A 13,566-nucleotide genomic window follows, 5' to 3' on the forward strand; every position below is an offset into this window, starting at 1 on the left:
ATCATAATCACCAGCAAAGTCAAGACAATTAAATGAGTTGAGTGGCACAGAAAACAGTGTAATACCAAATGTTATAATGCCTTTATTGTAATAATTCTCTCCCTCACTTAGGAAAGCCTCAAAAATACTGAATTTCAAGTTTTATGAAAAAGTGTTACAGTAATAAAGGCAACTTAATGTTCCATGAGAGACAGTTTGAGCCTTTAACCAGAGTTCTGATTTACTGCTTTGACGTCCCAGCCCAGAAGCATGCCCCAATACACATGCAGAAGCACAAAAATAGATTCCCAGCTGCGCCTACTAATACCCATCTGCTGGAATGGTAATAGAGTAGGTCATTAAAAAAACAGCACTTTTAACCCAGGAAGCATTGCAGTCTTTTACGTTATACCACATTCAGTCTCTCCGAAAGAGATGCTTCCAAGAGTAGCAAGGCAGCAAGCCCCCGTGTGTCCTAAAAATCATCTCAAGGGAAGCTGGCTGCTGAGCTGCTGTCTCAGTTCATTTTCTTCACGCTATGAGAGTTATGACCATACTGCTTCCAAAAACTCGGTGAGATTTATTTCAGGGAGGAATGCTTCCTTCTGCTTCTTGTGCACAATTTTTGGAATATTTCAGCTGTGTCTCAGGGAAAGTTTGTCTCTCTCTCTGAGCGAGCCTGTTTATTTTTGGGAAGTGTTGAGTTGTCGCAACGCTGAGAAAGAGATAACTTTTTTCCTCCACATAATGACCTGTATTTGTTCTGATATGTCTTATTATAATTGCACATCCGTCTCGGAGCGGCAGTCTCTCACATATAGCAACTCTTCTGGCTGAGGGGACCGGGGTTTGTCTGAGGGGTTTGCCTGAGCACCCCCGCCCCTCAGACAACCCCCAGCCCCCTGGCTCCTCTCAGAAAACCCCCAGCACCCCTCAAGCCCTCCGGCTCCCCTCAGAACCCCCAGCTCCGCTCAGACTCCCCCGGCCCCTCTCAAGCCCCCAGCTCCGCTCAGACTCCCCCGGCCCCCCTCGAACCCCCCGGCCGGGCTGAGGCAGGTGGGAGGGATGAGGAGAAGGGGAGTAGCCGAAGAGACAGGAGTTTCCCCGAGAGCTTCCCGGCACTGACAGCGGGCGGAGGGAGGGCGGGAGGTAGCGGGCCGGGCTCCCCCGCTATTAGTACCGGCCCTCGGCGAAGCCCGCCTCAGTGCGGAGCCGCCCCGGTCACTCGCAGCCTCCCAGCACCATGCAGGGGCTCGGCGCCGCGCCGCCCGCCGCCTTCCTCCTGCTCCTCCTCCGCCTCAGCTCGCCGGCGGCCGCGGGGCCGGGCGCCGAGCGGGAGCTGAACCCCAGCAGCCGCCTGGCCGCGGGGGCGGCGCGGGTGGCACTGCACTACCTCAACTTCCAGTCGGCGTCCCCCGGCGCGCTGCAGGCGCTGGGGCAGGTCCGCAAGGCCACGCTGAAGGTAGGGGGAGGCCGGCGGGGCTTCGGGGTGGCTGCGGCTCCGGAGGAGCGCCGTGCGGGCGGGGGGCAACCCAGGCGGGCAGGCGCGGTCTTTAAAGTGACGCTGGGAAAAGTGCAATTAATAATAATTATTACAATAAAAGAGTAGGGCACTGGTGCGGAGCTGAACCTTGAGGTTAGCGCGGCCCCGTGCTGGGCACCGGGCACCTTCCCGCCTCTCTCGGGGACTGCTGTCCCGCGCCCCTTCCCTCAGGGGGTCGGGGCACCGGGGTCCCCTCAGAGGGGGCTGCTGTCCCGCGCCCCTTCCCTCAGGGGGTCGGGGCACCCGGGGTCCCCTCAGAGGGGGCTGCTGTCCCGCGCCCCTTCCCTCAGGGGGTCGGGGCACCGGGGTCCCCTCAGAGGGGGCTGCTGTCCCGCGCCCCTTCCCTCAGGGGGTCGGGGCACCGGGGTCCCCTCAGAGGGGGCTGCTGTCCCGCGCCCCTTCCCTCAGGGGGTCGGGGCACCCGGGTCCCCTCAGAGGGGGAGCAAGGATCTTCCTCGAAAGGTCATTAACTTATGATTTAAATACCCTCCAAATCCAAGCCCAGTGCCCCGTATATTGGTCGACCTTGCTCCAAGTGCCCCGATCTGGAGTCAAAAGCCGCGTAGTGCAGATGAGGGAAAGAGGAAACCGAGGCATGTGGCGGGCACATGATGGAAAGGAAACAGTTTGATAAGAAAACATTTTCATCAGAATCGCTTCTGGAGCAACCATCTACTTTGTGTGGGTAGGGACAGAAAGGACTTTGGCTTTCTACCTCTGAGACCAAGAGCTACAACTAAAGGCAATGCAGTTCCCATCAGAAAACCCGCCTTTATCTTCCAAAAAACATGTCAAATTGAGGTGACGGGCGGGAGTCCTAGACAGGAGCAGCTACAGGGGCAGAGCTTTCACGTCACGGAGAGCTCGTCAGGGATGCTCGAGGCGGTGCCCAGCGTGTACCGGCGCCCTGTCTGCGTATGTTCCACAGTTCCTCGACCGTCAGGGCCCCCGCCGCTGCCCGCAAGCACCTGCCACTCAGCCCTTCTCTGCCTTTGGCCACAGGTTTGGGTTTTTTTTTTACAGCTTACTCAGTTTCTGAAAGTAAGAGAACAGACAAAAACTTTTGGGGAACATTTGTCCAAGATCCTGGAAGGAAAGCACTACCTTCCTGGAGAGCTGAGGAGGGTCTAAGCTATCGCAGTGGATGGGATTTAAAACCAGCCCTCTCATCTAGTCTGTCTCACCAGGCTAGTGCTGGGCAGCTCCCTAAAGTGAGGGCTGGTTGTTCTGGATTCCCAGTCTGAAGTGCCAAATACAGCACTGGATTCCACTGGATCCTTTTCATGGCTCTGGCATCCAAGAAGCAGATCTTACAACATTTGTCCTTCAGCATCTGCACGGCTTGTTCAATCCAGGCCCTCACTCCTAAAACTGAGAATAAGATGGTACAGTGGAAAATCTTCCCTTTCAAGAAAGACGTTCCAAGCCAGCTTAAAGTGTTTAGGATGTACTATTGCGGTCCTTACAACATTGAACTTGAGCCTCAGTCTTTCACATATATCCTACTTGATGGTGGTTCCAAAACAATTTGAAGCCTGTTTGAGTGGCACACAATATTTAACAGACCAGAATAATTTCCAATTAAATTTGACAAAACACAAACTACCGCATAATGATTCAGAATTTGTGTATTACTTTGTGTAACGCAAGGCTAAAAGTTAGTGTTAGTTGTGCTACCTGTCTGGGAATGCAAACACGATGTCCTGCTATAGATTTATCTGAGACCATACCCTTCAGGTAACTCTGTTCTTATCATCATTCCTAAACACATCATTAAACATACAGTTTAATAGGTGCTGAGCGTGGACGTGCTAGTGTGACATTTAATTCTTCCTGTGAAATTGCTGCAGACACCTATGACAGAAATTTACTATGGTATTTCATACTTCTCTCGAAAGGTACAAGCGCTCCTTCTGTATTTACTGGGCACTTTACTGGGGAGTGTGCATATGTGTATATTTACATATACAAATGCTTGTGCCTCTTCTAAACACAACAACATGGCCTCTGGAAGCAGCACACTTGTCCAGTAAAGAGACATATCAGAAGTAAGGGCTGGTGCAACCCCAGTGTAACTGAATATTCGCAAGGTAGTTTTGGTTGCAGGGAGGGGAAGGGTTTTTTTCCCACGCACTATCAGCCACCTGCTTTTTAATATAGGAAGGAAAAAAAATTGGTTCATTACAGAGAAGTGAAATGCCTCATTATTTCCTCACAGTACTCGATGCTGTAGAAGCTCACTATAACCACTTTCTGCAGTCTATTTCCCCTTTTTCCTTGCACACTCTGTGAAAACGAGAAATGTACTAGACGTGGTCACTTCCTTCCTTCCTGTCCTCCACTGTAAAAAAATGAAAAGAATTTCCTGGAAGGAATATGCTATATTATGTGAATGCAAGAGACAGAAGTGTTGGGGGATTGGGGTTTTTTTGTTTAGGGTTTTTTTTTTGGTTGTTGTTTGGTTTGGGTTTGGTTTTTGTTTTTGTTTTAAGAAGGCTAGTTTCCTATTGGTTAGTGTATTACTGGATCTAGTAAAAACAGGATAATTTTATCACAGAATTTATTCATGAGCATTGTATTTTAAAACTAGCCCTATTAGCCCACTAGCCAGTGAAACTGTGGTAACTAGAAACAGGACTGGAGGCAGTCACCAGTATGGTAACTGTTAGATATGAAGGATTTTTCAAGTTCAGGTAAAATGAGACTTCAGTGCTTTTCTCTCCTAGCAACAAATAGTAGAGATATGCCAAACACATAATAATTCCTACCTTGCCATTGGCTGCGGTTTTCTTTTTGTTGTCCCTTCTCATTGATGTGGGTTTTTTCTTAACTTAAGTGAGTATCTTCTAGGAAACAGCAGCATGCATCTCATAGAATTGTTGACAGCTGCACTTTAAAATACATTTTTGAGGAGAGAAGCATTAGTGTGTGCCAGCTGAAGGTCCTAGAATTCAAGAGAGAAGCTTTCAAAACACTGACGTAGCAGTCTCCCATACCAAGCTGTCCTGGAAATCATAACTGAGCAGTAGGTAGGTGAACCAGGAGGTGAAGTCTGAAGGTAAAGCTAGGTAATCTCTTGGCTAAACTGCAATATTTGCTTAAATTGGACTACAAAATACAATTTTACAGATGGGTATTTCTGTTCACAAGCTCATCTTGACACAAAACAGTGTACTATCAGGTCTATGGTCCTAATACTAGAAGTCAGTTAAAAGATTTCTACTTATTTCCAAGAGTCAGGACCCTGCATTAGGGTGAGAAAGGTAAAATCAGTGGCAGGGTAGGTAAATTGTCTAGGTAAAGCTAGATACAGAGAGGCAGAGAAAATAGCCACCTCTGCTGGCTTTCCCTCCTGCCTGGGCCAGCCCAAGAGCTCACCTGGCTGCTTGCGGATCAGCCATCTCCAGCACCTTCAGGAGCCACAGACCAACTGAGCTGGCTTGCAGGGACCGCGGCAGGGCTGCGAGGTGGGAATCCCCCTAGGCAAGACCCCAAAGGACACGTCTCTCGCTCCTCTCTCAGCAGTGCCAGCCTCTCCCTGCGTAGTGATCAGGTCAGCCCTCTGATCCAGCGACCGAAAACTGCTCCCAGGGAAGAAATGCTGGTGGGGAAACACACAGGAGAAGAGATGGAAACTTGCAGCAAGGGGTGAGAGAGGGATCACTCCTTTCTGTGCCAGTGGGAAATTAGAGCGGTATAACCCAATTGCGAAACTGCCTCCTTCGGGACCTGGAATGAAACTGCTCTTAAATTGCTATTCTGGCCTTTACAGTACGAAAAATCTGTCATGACAGTTGCATTAATTTTGAGCCCGGAAATAAAACAATCCCATGACCCAGATATTCAGTGGAAAAATGAATTACTCACTTGTTTTCTTCTCTTTTGGACACTTTTATCTTTGGCTGCTTTCAGCCAGCCATCATTGTGTGATGTCAAATATTCCTGAGTTCTTATTTAACTCACACTATGGGATGGTTTACAGGGATGCATTTTGGGATGATAGTGGAAAATAGAAGTGGAAATAAAAGTGATGTTTTTCTTCGAAACTAGAAATACTTTTGTAAAACTTAAAATTATGTCATGCTAAATGTAGCTTCTCCCTCTCCCTGGTAAGATCAAAGAAGCTCTCTGGTACGCATACCAGACTGAATATGTATTTTAGCGCTGTAGAGCCACTTGAAAGCTTTCTAGGTGAGTAGTACTGCTATGGTGGAGTTGTTGCAAATGAAGAGAGAATATCTACTTTAAAAACCACATAAGCACAGAATTATGTATTCTTTTTAAAGTGAGTATTTACCAAGTTATTAGTCATGAAGCTTTTCTATATCCTTCTATTGAGAAGAATCAGAGACTGAATAACTAGTTTATAAAAAGTTCTAACTGATTTTGTTTTCTTCATTAGTGCTTGATATCAGGCAAATGCAATGAAACTGCTGGGATATTTTGTCAGAATCTGATTACTATTCTCAAAGTTGTCACACCTATAAAAACGATTTTTTCTTTAGCAGACAGGTGACACCAATGCAAGAACAAATAATATTGGAAGAAAAGTTGAACATATTTTAAATGACTGAATATGCTGGGCAGAAGAGATCTGGTTTAACTATGAAAGAGCTCCTGTTACAGACTTTAAGACCCTGATGTAACTGGAGTGTGCAGTCAGGCTGCTGTACTGTGTCCCTTGAGGAGAAGGTTCAGCAGGAAACCCTGTCCACTATCATCCATTAAATCAGAGCTAAGTTTCTCCTGCTTCAGAAGTGTTGCAGTCCAACTGACTCTATTTCAGGTTCTCTCATCTGCAGCTACTGATGACAAGAAGAGGAATAAGCCTAGGTCACTGTGCTTAAAAAATATCCATACTTGATCAAATGAAGAATGTTAGAAACAATAGAGATAACACCTCTTGGGTAGCTTTAAAATAACTAGGAATTTAGACTTAACTGCAGCAATTATCATGAGAGATTAGACCCTTCTTTCAGTGCCACGAATTACTGATTCTTTTGTAAACCTGCATTTCAGAAAGCTAGTTTTTACCATTTTGCTATGCTAAGAGTGTCTGTTCATGTCATAATCTCTGTCATGTTGAGGACAAGATTTTAGCCAAAACACAAAACGGGGGCAGGAGAGAAGGGAAGAACGCGGAGGCAGAGAAGAGACTGTAAGTCTGAACTCATCCTCTCTCCATTCCCTCCATTCCCTTCACGGTGTCAGCTGAGTCCAGCTCCAGACTTGCCTCATCGTAAAGCTCCAAGAGGGGGTTTCATAAAAGTAGAGCAAGTGACTAAACCAATTTGCCCTCTTATCTGCAGTGTGTAACTCCCTGTATGTGCTAAAGGCAGGTGCTGGGCTGATGGCCTTGCCCTGGGAAAGAAACTTTACTAACATTATGCTATTAGTGGCTTTCTGGAAGAAAGTATGATGGGAACACAAAGGCCCAAGTTTAGATAAATAAAACACATGCACGTTTGCTTTGGGTTCTAATCTTCAAAATTGTGCACACAGACAGAATTCCCCCGTTTATCTTAAGAGTATTGTATTTAAAAAGCAAATAAGACTAACAAATCAGTGCTGTTGCTGGAATACAGCAATTTGACTTAAATGTACACTTTAAAAGGCAGCTTGCATTCTCCAGTAAGATGCATTTTCTCCACACTACCTCACACATGCCGCACAAAGGAAAACCTATGTAACAGTATATCCTACACCAGTAGCAAATGGAAGCAAGAAGAGGTTTATGAGAAGGGAGAATGCCTCTTATTAAACCAGGTAATACATGCAAAAGGAACAAACCTTCAGACACAGAAGTGACCTGGTTTGTATATCAGAAAGCTCGTCTAATAAGTCACAGTATAGCATACAAAAAGACTTATCTTCTTTCATTTATTTCTGGCTGATTTAATCAAAGGAAAGGCTTGGAAATGTACCAAACAGTTAAATGACACATAATGTCGTTTTACAAGGAATTAGTTGAATAAGTATAAAGTTTTCCATACAATTTGTTACTCGGACTCGCCACTCAAAAATAAATACAGAAATTTCAAAAGTGAATATACAAGTTGGTAGGAAAATATGAGACTGACTAATGAAGTAAAGAGCAGATAATGCAAATACTTTTTATTAGGCTCTGCTCTGACACTATTAAATGAGACATTGATCCTGTTTCAGGGTAATTAATATTTTTCATGGCCGACATTAAAAGCTAGTTTCTCTTCCAGCCTGCTTGGGGCCAGGACAGGCTGTGATATCCCACACCAAAAATACAGTTTGTTAACTGAACCATTTCTGTCAGCAACAGGAAAAAAAAAACAAAACAAACTGAAAAAAACCCAAATCCAAGAAAATTTTAAAGGTGTACATTTCTAAGGCTTTTCTGATGTTTTGTGCTACAAGAGGCGCTACTGGCTGCTTCCCATCAGCAAGGAGTATTCTTTTATTTTTCCTTAACAAGCAGAATCTCAGATAGTTGACTGGGCAACTTAATGACTGGTATTTTCAGGGCAAAAGAGAGCAGACAGATCAGAATCCTGCTCTGACATGCTGTGTAGCGAAATTAGTCTCTTTTCAGTCACAATAGAAAAAAACCTAGAAAGGTCAGCATCCCTAAGATTAAATTAGCTTGCGTAATTCCTGTTCAGCTGTGAATCAGTCAGCAAGATTTGATTCATTTATATATTCAAGGGCACTCTGATAGCTGTGCAAAAAATACCTTGGAAGCTGAACACCGATTTGTAAATTTTATTATTTCTGAAGTTACTCAGTATCAATCTGTCCTCTGAAGGACTGTGAGCTGCATTTTTCTTCTTGCATATCTCTGTGAGGAAAGGCTTTAAAACATCCCTCAATATAATGGTTATTTATTGTTGTGGTTAAGACCCTTTGTGTTTGCTGCTAGGACCATCTTGTCTGACCAATTTCCTGATGCTACAAGGCCATGAGGTAGCCATGGCACCCTGGTTTTCCCTCCTCAGCACCTCAGCAAGTCACAGTACGTAAGGCTACAGTTATACTGATGGCCGAATCCTTCTCTCTTCCAGAGCATCCCAGACTCTGGTCACAAGTATTACCTGCAGTTCACTACCGAAGACTACAAAAGCGGGGTGAGTTTATGGTCCACCACGTTTTTTCTGACAGCGTGCGTTAAATGACCTTTAACATCTCCAAAACAGGGTACATTTAATTGCTTTCATAAATGGATCTTTCCCAATGGAAAGACTTACCTTTATGCTTCCACCTGCCTGGGGCATGGTTTGCTCTTCCCATCACCGGAGTATCTCAGTCCTCTGCCTCCGCAGGGGTCCACGTGGTCAGAGCACCGTCATTACCTGCTCTGCGCAGTGCCTGAAGAGATTCTCTCGTTTCAGTCGCATCAGGCAACCACGCGGCTGAGTGAAACTTTGCAATGGTCCAAACTCAGTGTGACAGTATGGTCCTCATTATCCAGCTGTAGCTCCCACTGTGTCCACACACCAAAATGAGAATAAGGAGCTGACAGTTGTGTGTTCTTTTTAATTATAACCCCCCCCATTCATTCTGTCAGACAGTTGTCATTAGCAATTTTACTGTGAGCACTTGCTTTTCCATTACACACGTTTTATGAAATCCAGATTATTTTCAGAATTTAATATGAAGCATTAGATTATTTTTGGTTTAAGGCTGAAGTATCATATGAATATCAATTAAATTCCCTGTTATCAATTAATGTTATTTCTTGAGAACTCTCAAACATATTTCCAAGATGACTTAGTGCATTTCTGCTACACTTTAATTAAAAACTTCTGTTAAATTACTTTAGCCTTGTGGTTTTAGCCTATTTACTTTTCTGGAAAAAAATTTAGATCCATCTGAAGACTTTCTTGACACCTGTACAGCTTCATACAAAGCATCTCATGAAGACATATATGTACTCCACATGTATACTTCACATGTTAATACCAAGAGCTTTTACAATAATATGTTGCTGGTAAATAAAATCTTGATTAAAGATAACAGCTTTAAATTCTACCTTCACAGGAAAATGCCGGGAGCTGCCTTGCTACAGTGTTGTATCCGAAGACAAAGTCTCCACCTGTTGTCAGTATCAAGTGCACGCATACGAAAGACCAGAAGCAAATCCAAGAAGAGGACAACAGAATTTACCAAAAAATTAGGCACCAAACCAAACCAATAATTGGAAACAATATCCCAGGTATATTCCTCCAAATAACCAATTGTATTTCATTTTATCTCAAAGAGTCTGGGCGCTTTTAAGAACACAAGCAAATGTACATGCATTTTAAAAAGTAGACACATATATTTACAGTAGCACCCTAAAACCATGGAGCTAACTATCAGAACAATTCCACCTTGCCAGTGATTCTTAGGGAGAAAAAAACGTGCTGCGTTTTAGCAACAACAGTAGTCAGCACAATGTTGTGAAGGTGTTCGGGATTTAAAAACAAGCCTATGCAATTTTTTATTCAAGTAAACGCAAAATGTCCTCAAGTAAGAACAACTGCTTCAACCCACACACCTTCCCCAGGTGCGGGTGGAAATTCACAAGGGATGACTAACAGAATTTTTCCATCCTGGTCCCTCTTTTCCACCCGGCTAGGTAAGGACCTCCGTTACTGTGGCTGCTGGGTTTCTCACCTCCTTGTGGGGACCCTGTGAGTAGTGTCTCTTGGCAATTTCAGTTCCGTCACGCTTTCATACTTTTACCATGACTGCAGGTTTAGCATCATTCTCCTCCCTGTTCAAGATTGTAACACGTCTGAGGGAAGAGTCACTTCCCAGAAATAGCGGTACGCCAGGCAAAAGCGTTCTGTGGTTTATCATTTTTCTGCTGAACGGTCAGAATTAATCATTTTTAAATTTCTCTCTCCCTCGCAGACAGCTATGGCAACATTGAACCCGCCCTGGAGCCAGCGTGGGCTTTGGCTGTTGCTGGCAGCAGTTACATAATGTGGGAGAAGTCAACGGAGAACTTGGGTTACTTCATGGCACAAGTCACGTCTGTGAAGCAGTGGGTAAGCGAAGTGGAAAGCACACGCCTGCATTACAGAAGCTAACAGACTCTACCAAGCAGCAGAGAATAAACCACCAACAGCTCATGCTCTCTGTAATGGGTGATTCTCCCAAAATCCCAGTGGCTTCTCCATACAAGTATCTCTGGACAATTTTTGTCCAGGTTTTGGTGGAAAAGTTTTACTCACTTGGACAAAATTTGGTTTTCCTTGTTTGCATGAGTGGGTCTGTTGGCTTCTGCAGGTTTAATCAGGAGATTTGAACATACAGTCCTGCCCCATACTAAGTTGCTCCTAGTACCCTCTGCCCTCCTAGCCAAGCTCAAAGGTAGCATCAGTCTGGTACCTGACATACGCTCTCTGGGGAACATACCTCACACCCGCAGCATATAGAACAGGAGTTCCCAAAGCTTTGTCTCCCTCAGTCATCTGTGATCGACAGACAGTGTTCAGTTTTTACTCCCTAGTTACTTAGAATGAGATTTCTCTGAAGGAGAGATTAATAGTCAGGTAAGATTCTCAAATTTATTTGAGGGTTAAACTCAATTAATTAGCATCTGAGTCAGCCTAGTTTCATGTCGGAGAACAGCCAGACTGCAGAGCCATGCTGCAGTTAGTGCCTTCAAAGCTTCTCTGCAGGAAGTGCTCCTAATTCCCCGTCTCTCCACCTACAAAAACACCTACAAAACCCAGCCCACGACCACAGCCATCTCGAGCCCTATTCATCTCGCTCCCTAAGCAAGCTAAATGCAGCCAAGTAAATCAGAGTAGACTCTGAACTTCAACAATATAATTTGTGTTCTTGATAATTTTTTTCTTTTTAATATATGTGCAGATAAGGAAAGATGATTTTATTGAGTTTGACTACACTGTCCTACTCCATGAAATTCCAACACAGGTAAGAAAGCAAGCATACGCGTGTAGTACCTCCTTTCATCAACAGAGGAACAGTATAAAGATGATAAAAGATGTGCATTTTTAAATCTGTTCTCCAGGAAATTATTTCATGTCACATGCGCCTCACTTGGCTTCCTGGTCACCCTCTGAAAGTGAAATACTTCTGTGCTTCAGAGAATCAGGGGCTCGAAGATGGATCTGGAATGGAATCTGGATCAGCTGCTGGGATTTTACATGAAAGGGGAGCAAATTTTTAAAAGAGATCGTCAGCTTTATGTGTATGTATTAAATGAGAAAATCCTGGTGTTAATAGACCTGGAGCTGTGATAATTTTTCTATACAAGTCAAACAGTGAATATGAATGCTTTCACTAGTTTGTTTTGTTCCAAAATTAATTCCTGTAATTCCTTAAACTGCAAGACTCATGTTGTAGAGTACCACCTAAAAACTTTGCTACTACATATATACACGGATAAACATACACAAGCTGATTCTATGTCACTAACTTACTGTTACTTAAAGTAACACAGTTTGTAAACAAAGTTAATATATTTGGATAAAAATCTTGAGAAAAGTATTAATCTGTCACTAAGAAATACGTGTCTACTAATTTTTTTTTCCCCCCATTTTTTTGGGATAGATACATGCTGGTTTTTAACTTACATCTCCAATAAAACAAATACCATTACGCAGGGTCGAGGTTGGGTTTTCTTTCATGATGCTGCTGTTCCCATCTTCTCCCAGCGTCCGGCCTCGAAAAGGACGCGGACGAGCGTAGGCAGCGACGCGTCTCCCCGCAAGGCGCTGGAGAAGCCAGTAACCAGCATCTGCACGGCCCCGGCCCTGCCGACGCACTGCTCTTCCCTGCAGTGTGGGCTGACATAAAAAGTGTTTCTTCTCTCGTATTTGTGAGGGCGACTCAGAAAATATTGATGTAAGGAAAACGTGTTTTGTTGTCTCCCCACACCTGTCACCGGTGCAGAACACGGCAAGGCAGCGTTTGCCAGACGGAAGTTGAGGGCGTTCTCTCAGTCTGTTTGCAGTACGGCACAGCTCTTGCTGTTTCACCTTGAACGAAAGCAGAACTGCAAAGGCGGGAGGGCTCTGTGCAGGTGGATTTCCACATCTGCGTTTGGTGGGGGAACAGCCCGCTGCCAAATACCCCGTCAAACAGCTCTTACACTGCCATGTCTTGTACCCACCCTAAGTAACAAAGTCCTACTGCAAGAACGTGTTTTTGTCCTTTCGCCACCAATTCTCCGTTTGGGTTTGCAGCAGACCCACTGTCCTGCCTGCCTTCTCTGAGACTGTGCCAAACTGTCTCGAGTTCGGCATTTTTTTCTCCCCATCAGCAAGATTTCTGCCAGGTTAAATTAACTCCGTATCAGTAAGTACACCTTAGGAAACAGGCAATGGTCTCTGCCTTCTGGGACAGTTGTGTTCTTTGTAACTTGTGGTATATTGCGCTATCATTGATCTGTAATCGGTAACGATGATTAAGGTATTCAACATGAAAGCTTTGACCGGGGGATATTTAAGCTGGATGATCTGTTAACCCCCCAAATTCAGGCATTTTACACAAGTGTATTAGAGTCTGATATACTTCGACTGACTGAAGCTTTTTATATCAGCGCATAATAGGCATTACAATAAATTCAGTGAAGCAGCATTTCACATATTCTTGTGTTTTCTTTTGTGCTGATAAAACATTTCTCATCATCAAAAGCAGAGCTTATAATGGCAACATTTCTTAAAGAAATTGGTGATGAAAATATTTTTCAGAATTAAAACAAGAAAGTAGTATGGATTTTGCACTTTTGGGGCTCTACTTTAGCAATGCACTTAACCACAAGTTTAGTTTCCTTACCTTGTTTTTGCCGCTGCTCGCTGGACCTAGAAGAGAGGATCAGGCACTTCCAGCTTGCCAGATCCGTGTAACTTTGACTACTAACAAGCAACACAAACCTACATCAGTTAAGAAACTGCACAACAGTAACTTCTGGACAAGTAGCAGACCTGCTGGAATTCAAAGGCAAAGTTTCCACCAGCTTCTTTGGGGCCAAGATTTCAGTCGGTGGATCAGAACCTAAAACCATACGGTTTTTACTCAAGCAAAATTCCTGGTTACATCAGTTACATTATCCG

At 44.3% G+C, this 13,566-nt stretch overlaps 1 protein-coding gene across 1 annotated transcript; it reads left to right on the plus strand.

Moving 5' to 3' along the window:
• Positions 1 to 1,048: 1,048 nt before the first annotated feature.
• Positions 1,049 to 13,095, plus strand: LOC142085485 (ovocalyxin-32-like). The gene is made up of 6 exons (XM_075157490.1): positions 1,049 to 1,441; positions 8,557 to 8,619; positions 9,533 to 9,707; positions 10,391 to 10,527; positions 11,360 to 11,422; positions 11,520 to 13,095. Exons 1-6 carry the CDS (start codon positions 1,223 to 1,225, stop codon positions 11,676 to 11,678), a joined length of 816 nt encoding a protein of 271 aa, XP_075013591.1. The 5' UTR covers positions 1,049 to 1,222; the 3' UTR covers positions 11,679 to 13,095.
• Positions 13,096 to 13,566: the final 471 nt, after the last annotated feature.

Source organism: Calonectris borealis, chromosome 9 (assembly GCF_964195595.1).
Source record: "Calonectris borealis chromosome 9, bCalBor7.hap1.2, whole genome shotgun sequence".
NCBI classification, from domain to species: domain Eukaryota; kingdom Metazoa; phylum Chordata; class Aves; order Procellariiformes; family Procellariidae; genus Calonectris; species Calonectris borealis.

Coding starts and splice junctions, on each gene's coding strand:
- LOC142085485 (XM_075157490.1), top strand. CDS start 1,223: ATGCAGGGGCTCGGCGCCGCGCCGCCCGCCGCCTTCCTCCTGCTCCTC. Junction 9,708..10,390: donor AATTGGAAACAATATCCCAG/GTATATTCCTCC, acceptor TCTCCCTCGCAG/ACAGCTATGGCAACATTGAA. Junction 11,423..11,519: donor TCCATGAAATTCCAACACAG/GTAAGAAAGCAA, acceptor TCTGTTCTCCAG/GAAATTATTTCATGTCACAT.